Source organism: Acomys russatus, chromosome 17, assembly GCF_903995435.1.
Source record: "Acomys russatus chromosome 17, mAcoRus1.1, whole genome shotgun sequence".
In the NCBI taxonomy this organism is placed as follows: domain Eukaryota; kingdom Metazoa; phylum Chordata; class Mammalia; order Rodentia; family Muridae; genus Acomys; species Acomys russatus.
In genome coordinates, this window is record NC_067153.1 from 6,325,610 (window position 1) to 6,338,822 (window position 13,213).

The 13,213-nt window shown below is 38.8% G+C and overlaps 1 protein-coding gene across 17 annotated transcripts in view; it reads left to right on the forward strand.

The window, feature by feature from the left end:
• Rims2 (regulating synaptic membrane exocytosis 2) overlaps nt 1-13,213 on the forward strand; it is a 455,960-nt gene that overhangs the window by 249,482 nt on the left and 193,265 nt on the right. For 16 of the 17 annotated variants that reach the window (XM_051159510.1, XM_051159507.1, XM_051159511.1 and 13 more), the window contains 3 exons: nt 25-155; nt 3,867-4,038; nt 6,629-6,782. In XM_051159510.1, coding sequence (XP_051015467.1) covers nt 25-155; nt 3,867-4,038; nt 6,629-6,782 — 457 coding nt within the window. Of the gene's footprint in view, nt 1-24; nt 156-3,866; nt 4,039-6,628; nt 6,783-13,213 lie in introns of those variants that run through there. The other variant, XM_051159502.1, reaches the window with a different exon arrangement.

A 13,213-nucleotide genomic window follows, 5' to 3' on the forward strand; every position in this document is an offset into this window, starting at 1 on the left:
TAAATGAATATTTTTGCTTTTCAGATAAAATTATGGTTTGACAAGGTTGGTCACCAGTTGATAGTTACAATTTTGGGAGCAAAGGATCTCCCTTCCAGGGAAGATGGAAGGCCCAGGAATCCTTACGTTAAAATTTACTTTCTCCCAGACAGAAGGTATGTATCTTAAACTAAAACATACATGCTCTTAAAAATAAGCGAAAAAGCAAAGAATGTTTCAGATCTGTATCACCCATTACTATGTCAACAGTCATATATTTGTGAAATTATATAAATATAGTCATTCTGATGTATCAAAAATGAAAGTAAGCATTTGAGAATATTTTGAGAGCTTTGCATTTACTATATATGACTTTATTTAAGTATTTGTTCAAGCATATGCATATTTTATTTCTTAAGTAAATATATTTTTTATGCCAAAATTATTAAAATTTATTTTTAAATAAAATTTTTAATATAATTTGTATAGTAAACAAAGTTGGAACTGAACCTAAATTGTTTTCATATTCTTCTTCACTTTCAACCTCCTTACCTCTTGACCACAGTGGTTTTTGTTTTAACTACATAATATAAAGTCCACAGGTATGTTTTGTATTTATCACTTATATTATCCACCAACCACTGGGCCCAAAATCACCTGTTCAAGCACTGTATTTTGATTTTTGTCATGAATGATTTTGCTCTACCCAGATTTTAAAGGGATTTAGGACTGTAGAAATATTTCCTGAAAAGTAATCTAGTCACTCTTAATAATTGCAGCGATATCAAAATAAAAGGGACTCGAGCAAGCATCATGAAACATGAAGGAGGGGAGGCACTTCTCTCCTTTCTGTCTGTCTGGTTCCTAAGGCATGGCTTCTCAAGTCAGAGTCACTTTTCTGGGGTTGGAAATGGCTCTGAGCACATCTTCAATTTGCTGGAACACCTTTGGTCCTTAACTATTTTAAGCTAAAAGTTCATCAAAGTTGAGTTGTATACTTGTTGGAAATAAGTTCAGGGTCACAAAGAGAGAGAGAGAGAGAGAGAGAGAGAGAGAGAGAGAGAGAGAGAGAGAGAGACAGAGAGACAGAGAGACAGAGAGCACTCTTCAAATTTTAGTGTTTTCAAAGAGAATTTTAACTTTTGACCAAGAGGCTGGGAAGAGGGAACACAGAGACCACACCTTTCCTCCTTGGCTGGGGTGAGACTCACAGTCTTACTCAGTTGGCCGAGCTGAAGAGAATTGGCACTTGGAAAGACAGGTAAGGCAACCAACTGGTCATCTCTCTAAACACAAAAGAACCATGGTTCCAGGCCATCAACTTCCTGGAATGCAGCTGGGCCTTTGAATAAACGAAGGGTTTAATGCACATAGGGGAATAAGTAAAGCATCTGCATAAAAGTTTTACAGGGTGGGAGGCTAAAAAGATTTGCATCCCTGCCCCAAAGATAAGATAGACTACTGAGCAATTCTAGCAAGGAAGGTAACAGAGGCAGAAATTAGCAATCACATCATAAGTGATACATTTAAAAGTGAAATTTGTAAACCAAATGCTCCAGAATATGTTAAGATTTCACAATATTTAGAGTTATCAGAAATTTCTTACTGTGTAATTTTATGTTATAAAGTGAGCTTGAAAAGAGTTATTGTCTCTGACAATTTAGGTTATCTTCTTTTGTCCAGAGACACATGAGATGTAAGAAAGGAAAAAGTTAATTGATTGGAGTTGCCAGATAGAACCTAGATTTCAGCTGGATGATAGATACCCCAGCCAGTCTACCATACCACCGCGGCAGCTGCATTGCCTGACTGCACAGCACACAGGGGTTTGTTACTGTAGAAGCCCTTGGGTGAGATGCCACAGACCCGCAACAGACTCAGCTGCTTCCTTAATGAGCCTATAGCCTCCTACTTCTTAGGTTTCAACAATTCACACTTTTAAAGAAAGACATTTACTTTATTTTGATTTTTACATCACATGGTGTTCCCCCACCCCCCCCCCCGTGTGTGTGTGTGTGTGTGTGTGTGTGTGTGTGCGCGAGCGCGTGCGCGCACAGTTTGTTAGAATCAGTTCTCTGCCTCCACCATGTAGGGCCTGGGGATTTCTTGTGGTTGTCAGGAGAGCAGCAGGTGCCCCACCACCTGCGCACATTTAATTATTCAGATACTGAAAGTTTACTGATTTTTTTTTCTTGATTAACTTTGTTGTCTAGTTTTATAATTCTTTGCTGAATTTCCCCTTCTCTTTGAGGCAGTGGGGTTAAGATAAAAGCATCTAGTCCTTAACTTTTTTTTTTAAACCTCAAAGAATGTGAGCGATATCTGAACCTTTCATCAGCCGAGTTACTTGTCAGATACTAGGTATTTGAGAACAGTTAGTTGAGTGGGTTGTGTTAAGGTTTTATCTTTAGTAGAGAAAAGAATTTTTTTGCGATACTCAGAAGTTACATTATCATCTCAGCTTTTCTTTTTTTTTTTTTTTGACTGATTTTTACACATGAATAAAATAACAAACATTAGTTATTAATTTTCCTGACAATTTTTCAGGAGGAAATCCTTGAATAGATGAAACAACACTTGATATTTAATTGATGTGACTTCTTGCCGTGTCAGTGAGCTCTAGAGGAACGCCAACATCTCAATTATATTAGCCAAAAAATATTTTCTATTTAATGTACCATGTTCTGTAACAGTAATATTTTGAAGAAAAGTGGGTTATGACCACAATTATATTGCTTCCCTTTTAAAATCTGGAATACAAATGTCATGTTTGCTTGTTGTTTCAGTTAAACAAAAACCAAAATTACTAGAATGAAAATAAAGTTTTGGTTAGAACACATGTTTACTATATCCCTAATGATGTACTTGCCTTTAGAGACTAAGGATTTACTTTATTTTCAGCAATCTATCTACTATATACCTTCATAGAATAGTCTTTGTTTTTAAATACAGTTAGTGCCTTTGTACTGTTTGACTTGAATACCATGATTGAACTTTGATGGTTTCCGTTACATTTTTAAGAAAAGCAAAACTTGTTTCTTTTTACTTTTTGAAAATAAGATTTTTGAAATAGTTCTTCTTAGGAGATGGTGTTTGTGAGGGACTTCAGGAGGCATTCCGCCTCTGCTCACTGTGGAGAGTCCTTCCTAGTGTGAGAGCTTTGCCTTTCATGTCTTCAGTTAAGCTAGTGACTTATTCTTCCAGCCTCCTTTAGGTGCCACTTCTAATTAGAGTTAATTGTCCATTTCTCATCTTTAATTTTTTATTCAGTATACTAATGTTAAACTGTATGATAAAATGTATTTTAACATGCCTAATATTATAATTCATGTTGGCAATTCATAAACACAGTTCAAATTATATGCCTATAGTGGGCTACATAGTTTAAAGTATTTCATAACTAGACATAGTCCAGCAAAGTAAATCTGAAAGCCTCCTAGCTGTAGGTTTCATCTGTCAAGATAATTATCTTATCTTCTTATTAACATTAATTTGGCAGCCTTACATGAAAACAATATTCTGTGTCTTTAAGAACATGTTTTCTGTCAAATAAACAAATAATATTTTTTATTTGAGATAAAATTATTTCATAAAATATATTATAATTGTTATCTAAGCTCTTTATTTATGAAATAAATATCACTATTTATCTATTTTTTAATAATTAAAATCTGCAGTTTAAGTGACTAGAAGATTTTTTGAGCTGTTATTCCTACATCACAGCATGATGCATCATAATTTAGCAGGGACTTTAAGGTTTACATCAACTGTAATATGACAAATAAGATAGTATTTCACTTGACTTTTCACCTGAAAATTCGTATATTGATAAAATTTAGAGTAAAAACCTTTTATGTAAGTTTCATGTTTTCTTTTTATTAAAATAGTGATAAAAACAAGAGAAGAACAAAAACAGTAAAGAAGACATTGGAACCCAAATGGAACCAGACATTCATTTATTCTCCTGTCCACCGAAGAGAATTCCGAGAAAGAATGCTTGAAATCACCCTCTGGGACCAAGCTCGCGTCCGGGAAGAAGAGAGTGAATTCTTAGGCGAGGTACCTGAAGCTAGCGCAGACGCCTCTCAGACTCCTCTGGTGTTTAACGGATGCTAGCAGTTTATTTAAGAATATGTATAGTTTCTTAAATTAATAGAATGAATTTACTGCTTTATGATAAAACTTAGTGATACTAAAGAAAACAATGTTTCTAAAATCTCTTAGCAAAACTGGATATGTAAGGAGCGCTGTATGCCTGTAATCAGAGCTCCTAGGAGGCTGGTCGTTTGATTCAGGAATTCAAGGACAGTGTCAGCAACACAATATGCTCTGTCTCAAAACTAAAACTAATACCAACACACACACACACACACACACACGCGCACACACACACCTTAAAATAAAGGGGTAGCGAAGATCTTAGTGTATGATAAAAAATGTTTTCTTTCCACGTGATCGATATATTGTTGCCTTGTATAGCATTTTCAATTCTTGTTATTTTATTGGACTAATTATTCATTTATTCCTTGATTACTGTATAAGCCATATAATGTATTAGACGTTTTCCCATGGGTTTACCTCAAGAATTTGTAGCTCATTGTGGATTCAGACATAATTGATGTGCTGGACTGAATGGTAAAAAGGAAATTGTCATAAGAATAATATTTAACATAGTCAAAGGGAGTGAGATTTCTGCAGAGAGAGTAACAAGGCATCAGTGCTGCCTAGTGTAGCAGTGTTGGATCAGCTGACTCACACTGGCAGAGAAAGAGGTAAGAAATGAAGCCTCAAGTTTAAAAGAACACCAGGGCATGTTTCCTGTTTGGGTTAACCCTGTGAGTAATGGGACAATGAAAGCTTCAAGCAAAGACTGTCTAAACTGTGAGTTGAGAAAAGTGTTAACAATTATAATGTTGAGAACAAATGAAAGAGGCTTAAAAGGCTAAGCAGTTTTCTAGCTTTTTGCATATAATACTAAGAAATATGAACTGAATGATGTCAGCTAAAGAGTTACAAACCTATGAATCATTTGGACAGAGGGAGCATGCAGCCGTTGGGAACCATAACCCTAGCCAGTGGCCTGTCTGCATTTCTGGTACTATCACTTTCCACCCCAGTGTCCAGCAAGTAGATCTGCCCTGTCCCGTCCAGCAGGACCAGTAATTACGGGGTCGCGAGGGGAGCCATACCTGTATGATGAGACGGGAAAGAAAGAGGCGAGACCAAGTAGCGTTCCTATCAAGGTCCGTTTATTGAATCAAAAGCAAAAGCTTATATGGGTGGAGGCAGAAACTAAGCAGTGGGGGGGGGGGGGACGAGAATGTATCCAGATGATACCATCAGGGGAACATCCTGTGGTTTTTCTCGTAGCAATTTCTATCTTATCTTAGCTAACTATCTCTCCGGACTTTAGCTAACTATCTCTCGGGAAGTCCCGAGCTAACCTGCTAAATAACATCTGCAGGGGGTGAAAGGAGGAAGCTATGCAGAGGCTGAAAGAAGGAAGTTATCTAACCTGCAAAACATCTGCAGGAGCTGAAAGGAGGAAGTTAGCTTTGGAACGGGGCATCAGTATTCTTCCATAGCCAGTAGACTCTTTTAGCCTTGAATGACCCCAGGCTGGCTCCGAACACTGCCCTGCCTTGGTTTCCCTTTTTAGCCAAGTGTAAATAATGATAATATGCAGCTCAAGTTTGTAGGAGGATTAAATTAGTATAGCATGCGTTAATTTGGCAGCATAGTGCCTCTAATATTGAAAATGTACTAGCAATGTTTAGACCTAGTAAAATAACACTATTTTCTTATTTACTTGTAGCTAAATAGCATGGATAAAAGTATCATTTTGTCTTTACATGGTAGATCTATATAGTATGCATAAACTCTCATACTTGTCTAGCAATCTGAAGGAAAAGAATAATTTCTACAAACTGATTTCTTTTATAATTAAAACATTCATATTATACTGTTTATGTCATCATATGGTGCATGTCAGTTATCCACTCTTGCCTCTCCCTGTTTGTTTCTAAATGATATGACAGTTGCACATTATTACTGAGCTAGTGCTGTGATGTTTTTGTTTTGAATTGTCAGCAGTATAGTTCAGTGCACATAAAGTTTTAAGGGAGACAGCTTGCTTCATTTTATCTTTTACTAACAAGGTTTTCTGAACTTAAGTCATTTTAGCCTTTTTAGCTTTGGGATCCTTTCCTATAAGACAGTCAATTTTTATTCATAATGAAGCTATACACTGTGTCATGGTTGGTTGTTAATAGATACTTTAATTAATTTTTCTCCTCATTTATCAGTTACCATGATGCTACTAGTAACTAAATGAAAATGCTTTTTGAGTTACAAAATAAAAGATAGTAATCAGTTATCACAGACATCTTAAAAGTAAAAATTGCTGTTTATATCATGGCAAATTTAATATCCACTTAGTCAAGGTCTATGTAATAAATATAGCTATTTAAAGTATAAAATCACTAGTAACTCATTTAGTTACTGCCAAACAATTGCTGACAGTGTGGCAACATTAAATGTCTTTGTTTCTTGTAACTCCATTACTGTGATAATGTTATAAAAATTATAAGACGATTGAAGAGATGTCTTTATTCTTGGTATAACAGGGCTTTGTGTCTTCGGTTTGTAGATTTTAATTGAATTGGAAACCGCTCTGCTAGATGACGAGCCACACTGGTACAAACTTCAGACCCATGACGTTTCTTCCTTGCCACTCCCTCACCCCTCCCCATACCTGCCGCGGAGACAGCTGCACGGAGAGAGCCCAACACGCAGGTTGCAAAGTACGTTCTCCAACTTTATCACACTTCCATCGAACGTTCCTAATCGTGATTGCACAGCTGACAGAGTTTGAAAAGAGCATTGTATGTGGTAATGAGCATGTGTTAGTATTTTCATGGCTAATATCAATGATTTTTGATAATTTTAAAACAGTAACATCAAGTTTTAAGCATTCATGACCACAATAGGAAAATCATTTTGGTTGCATTTTATATGATATATCATCAGATATACACAACGTCTTTGGGGCCTTAGTACTTAGAGTCTTCAGTGTAGGAGTGAGATACATAGAAAATAGAGCTTGCTCATGTAACTGTAAATACCTAAAAGTGTGCAGATATTAGTGCATACTACCTCACCGTATGCTTAAAAGGTTTTTTAATTTTAGTGGCTGGGGAGCTGGCTTTTTCAGGACAGTAGCTGTGCAAACATAAGGACCTGACTTGAAATGCCTGGCAGCACTGGAGCAGCTGCCACACAGTCATAGTTCCAGCTCTATGAAAGGCGACACAGGCAGATCTGAGGGTCACCGAACAGCCGTCCCATGCCTTCTGGTGAGCACCAGATACAGCGACAGGGTCTTGTCTCAATAGGGCGTACACGCAGAGAGTGACATCTATTTGGACTTCGGCCTCCATACACATCCCCGCCCATATATGTGCATAAAAATATATACCTCACACGTCCACATGTGTGCATGCACAGCACACAGTTCAAATACAAACCAGTGTGTTCTTGTCCTAATTACTAGTAATTGCATCCGGCCACTCTATTTATTAGCTTTGCACAACTTAATAGTGTTTTCAAATAGAAAAATGCTACGATTGGCTTTTTCTCCACCCCTTAGAGATTTTACGATTAGTTTTGCTTCTTTCTGACAAAGGAGTGACGGGAGGATCGGATGAATGTTTGCTGCTGTTACTCATGAGGTGTGTTCTCCTATGCGGCCACGGGGCTCTGGTTCACTGACACTTCTGTCAGGTGTTAGAGGACTGGCATTGGTGAAATTTCGGACGTGTCTAATTATTAGCAAAATCCCATGGTGTTACTTGTTGATAGTGAGGAGTAGGCCCTGCAGAAACAGCTGTTTCTCAGGCAGGTCACCTCCTTTCTGATGAGTGGGGGCTAAGTTAGAAATCTGAAAATGTTGGATATGTATAAAATTAAAAGATTGGTCCTATGAGAGTCACAGGAAAGCCTGGGGAATCATCTTTACACTTAAAAAAAAAAATCTCTCTAATGACTAGAATTTTATTTCCACTAAGCACAGTATCAGATTGTCGGATAAAATTAATTAAAAATGATTTTTACAGTTCCCTTTTTACCTCCTGTGTATTGCTATTTGTAAGTGCTGCTACAACCTGCTTGTAGAATAACCACAATATTATTACAATTCCTTCAGGCCACTAAACTCTACTCAAGACTTTCTCCTTGAATCACAGAGTAGGACAGTTGGCTACTACATGAAGATCTCTAGCGTGACCACTGTGTACTGTCCAGGACGCCACTTCTTACAGAATTGATCTCTTCTCTACCTATTCCAGTTGTTATTATAGTTAGAAATATGTTTGAGGACTCTCAGTCCTGAAACGTTTAACTTTTTTCTTTTTTCTTTTTCTTTTCTTTTTTTTTTCTTTTGGGTCTAGAGAGATGGCTCAGAGGTTAAGAGCACTGTCTGTTCTTCCAAAGGTCCTGAGTTCAATTCCCAGCAACCACATGGTGGCTCACAACCATCTATAATGAGATCTGGAGATTTGGTGGCCTCTTCTGGCAGGCACACATGAAAGCAGAATATTGTATAGATAATAAATAAATATAATCTTTAAAAAAATTTATTTAATCATTTTACATCCTGATAGAAACTCCCTTCCTCCTTCCCTCCAAGTCTCCCTCACACCTGTACCCCGTTCCCCCTTTTCTTCTTACAGAAGAGGAGGCTCCTAAGGGGTACTGACCCACTCTGGCACCTCAAGTCACAGAAGGACTAAGTGCATCTTCTCCCCCCTGAGGCCAGACAAGGCAGCCCAGCTAGGACAAAGGGACCCAAAGGCAGGCAACAGAGTCAGAGTCAGCCTGTTTCCAGTGTTAGGGGACCCACATGATGACCATGCTGCACATCTGCTACATATGTGTAGGGGTCTAGGTCCCGCCCATGTATGCCTTTGGTTGGTGGTTCAGTCTCTGTGAGCCCCCATGGGCCCAGGTTAGTTTACTCTGTAGATCTTATTGTAGAGTCCTTGACCCCTCCGTCTCCCTCAGTCCTCCCACTCTTCCACAGAACTTCCTGAGCTCTGCCTGTTGTTTGGATGTGGGTTTCTGCATCTGTTTCCACCAGCTGCTGGATGAAGCCTCTCAGAAGACAGTTATGCTAGGCTCCTGCCTGCAAGCATAGCACAGTATCATTAATAGTGTCAGAGGTTGGCTCTCTCCCATGGGGTGGGTCTCAAGTTGGGCCAGTCATTGGTTTGTCGTTTCCTCAATCTCTGCTATACTTTTACCCTACACCTCTTGTAGGCAGGACAAAATTTGCATGGAAGGTTCTATGGGAGTGCTGGTGTTGCTCTCCCTCCACAGGAAGTCCCATCTGGCTACAGGGGGTGATGGGTTCAGGCTCCATGTCACCTGCTTGCTGTCAGGGATCTCAGCTAGGGTCACCCCGAAGGAGTCCCAGGGGCCTTCCCTGTCCCAGAGATGCCTCGCCACCAAATTCCATTCTCTTTTCAGGTCCTCCCCCTCCCCCTATCCCCCATCTGCACCCTCCCCCTTCCCCCTATCCCCTATCTGCACCCTCCCCCTTCCCCCCATCTGCACCCTCCCCCTTCCCCCTATCCCCCATCTGCACCCTCCCCCTTCTCCCTATCCCCCATCTGCACCCTCCCCCTTCCCCCTATTCCCCATCTGCACCCTCCCCCTTCCCCCATCCCCCATCTGCACCCTCCCCCTTCCCCCCATCTGCACCCTCCCCCTTCCCCCTATCCCCCATCTGCACCCTCCCCCTTCCCCCATCCCCCATCTGCACCCTCCACCCTGCTCTTCTCACAGTGGATCCCTGCCCTTCTTACCCTCCCACACAGCTCCATCTACTGCAGGTGACTGTTTTATTTCCTCTTCCGCATGTCCTGAAACTCTTAAATTCCCCTATGTTCACCCCTAATCTAAGTTCTACAGTTATTTTCCTTAGGCTCTTTCTGACAAAATTCTGGTAATTTTTGTATTTGTACTTAATTTTTAAATGAATTTTAGTTAAATTATTCCATGTGTTTCTTGTTTTTAGTTTATCATATTTTACCATTTAACATTTTTGAAATCTTTCTTATTTTAATCGCATCAGTATTAAGTGCCTGTCAAGCTTGTTGGGCTTGAAAGTATGACTGACCCAAGACACACTCCTTAGGGAGAGTTATAAGTTTCTGACCAACTCGAACAAAGTTACACCCTCTGCAAAGAAATTATATGTGATACTGAGATACCTTTTAAAAATCCTTTTAATAGAGGTTTTAGGAAGCCTAAGAAAGGATGACATTGAAGACATGCCCCTTGGGTTTTAATCCACATTGATCTTCATTGACATGCCCCCAGGTTACAGTGGTCATCTGAGGCCAGGTCTGGGTATAGCAAGTGCTCCTGAGGCTGGTTGCCCTGGTGTTCAGTTCCTGCAGGTTGGAGTTACTTTACTGTGACACTAAAGTACTGATGCACTCTAGAACTTTCCAGATTGATGGCAGGGGATCTTGACTCCATGGTGCCTGAGCTGTTCAGCATGATCTTCTGCCCACGCTGCTTTCCTGTGTCACCTCAGCCCTCCTTGTAGTGTTACAACATTAGGAAGGCTGGGGTTTGGGAATCAGACCTAAAATGCACACCCTTAATTCAGAGGAAAACCACTGAAGTTTTAGTATCTTGTTTAAATACAGGGCAAAACCCCAAGAGTCACAGCACAAGACAGTATCATGTCTCAATCTTGTTCTCTCCCCTTCTCTCTCCCTCCCACCTCTGTCGTTCTGTCTCTGGCATCTCTGTTGTGCTCTCTCCCCCTCCCTCCCTCCCTTCCTCCCTCCCTTCCTCCTTCGCTCCCTCCCTCCCTCCCTCCTCTCTCTGTTTATATATGTGTGTGTACAGTCTACTGTACAATGGAGAGGTACAAACTGTTAGCTCATATGAACTTTGAGAGGTGGTTTAGAGATACCAAGGACTAATAGGAGCTGGGATGAACATTGTAGTTAGGCCCAAACAAAAACAGAGGGATAGTACTACATAGACAAGAGAGAAGCAGAAATGAATATGTGAAAATACATGCTATAACATGAAGATCACTAGATTTAAGCATTATGTGGGTGACTGTATTACATAGTCTTTAAATCAAATTGTTGGAAAGTCAGTTGAGAATCTAGTAACTCAAGTGCTGCCCCTGTGACGCCTGGGATCCCAGTTTGCGCTGATTTCCTTGTTCTCTTTGTTGTTTTAACCCTAACCTATTGTGTCTTAGTTAATAACAGTATGGCCTTGTCAGATGTTGCAGTGTCTGTGCAACGGCAGTCTACTAGATTTTGTTCTCGATTCTGTAGTTGCGCACTTATTTCCGTGAGAAAGAGTTTCTCATATCACACTCTCCACTCAACTGTGGAGAATATTCTGACCATTGGCTAGATCTTCTCACGTACTCTGGTGCCTCACATTTGACCATGTCCCCTGGAGGGGGAGACCTGGTGGCACTCAGAGGAAGGACAGCAAGTAGCCAAGAAGAGACTTGATACCCTATGAGAATATATAGGGGGACGTAATCCCCCTCAAGAACAGTCATAGGGGAGGGGAATAATGGGAAAATGGGGGGGGGGAGGAATGGGAGGATACAAGGGATGGGATAAACATTGAGATGTAACAAGAATAAATTAATAAAAAAAAAAAAGGAAAAAAAAAAAAAAAAAAAAAAAGAGTTTCTCATAGCTCTTCTTCTATTCCCACTGCAATTCAGATACCGTGGCCAGAAGCATACACTTTATGCAATTGATCTGCTGTGTAGGATGCTGACAGGACAGACCAGTCTTGTGAAAATTTGGCAACTGTACTGTTTCTGCACTTGCTCACTTTAGTTTAGAATTCTCATTACACTTTTTTTTTGTAATAAAAAGAAGAAATGTATTTATTGATTGTTGGTAAAATGTGTAGTACCATTAAAATAAAAAAACAAGTTAAAATGCCAAAAACCCAATCACATCATAGTTGGTGTTGTGAAGCTGGCTTCACATCTCATTACACTTTTAAAACTTTAATTCAATGTTAGAAAATAAACCTCCTTAATAACTTGCTACTACAGTAAATTACATTCCCTTTAGTAGAAACAAAGTATATTCCTTTACTTTTTGATGATTTCCATATCTTTCATTAAATGATATTAAACTGTTTAAGTAACTGTATCCTCTAAATTTTTGAATGTTTGCTTTTCTTAAAAGGAAATAGACTTTAAACTGACATCTTTAAAATCCAGAATTCCAACATGAGTGATGCTTTTCCATAGTTCCTCTAGTTTCAGTTCCTTGGTTATTTGATGTTCCATAACTAGTAATTATCACTTGTGTTTTGGATTATACAGTATATCCATGCTCCTGACAGAAGTGCTTTGAGGCAAGCTATAAATAGGTTTTGATTTTGTGTATCTTCTTTAATTTCTGCTCTTAGCTTATAATTCTTTCATTTAGCTACATTTTCTATTACATTAAATTAATTTTTTCATATATAATGTATTTTTATTTAATTCTGAAAATATGATGCTTTTATTTTAATATGTTGAATCTTATTGTCCATAGTATAGAGATGCAATGTCCACAGTTTTCCTGCCAGTAACTATTCTCAATTCTATTTTTGACATTACCTCCACATTGTTTTCCAGATAAAGCCTTATGTTCATATAATTCAGGTAAACATAGCGTGTGTGGTTTGAATGCATGTACTAATATGCACAGTGTAGTTTGCCTTGTTGTTTTGTGTTTTGTTTGTTTATTGTGCATATAGTAAATCTCTAACTAATGTGTCAATAGCGTTTCTTTACTGCCCATACTATTTTCATACTTATGTGTTTGTTATTTTGATGTTATTTTGAAACTTATTTTTAAAACAAATTTATATTTACATGTGTCTAAATTATCTTCTTTAATATTGTATTATCTCATCAGGGAAGTACATTTACTAATAACGTTATATATGGTCTCATAAAACAAAGTTAAATGGATATATTTTAAAATTTGGATTTATTTTTATTTTATCTGTGTAGGTGTGTGTATGCCATGTGGTGTGTGTGTGTCTCTGTGTCTGTGTAAAGGTCACAGGACAACGTGTGAGAGTCAGAACCCACATTCTCTGTTCAGTAACACAATAGGTTGTCAGACTTAGTGACAGGTGCCTTTACCTGTTAAGCCATCTTGCTGGCCCCAAATAG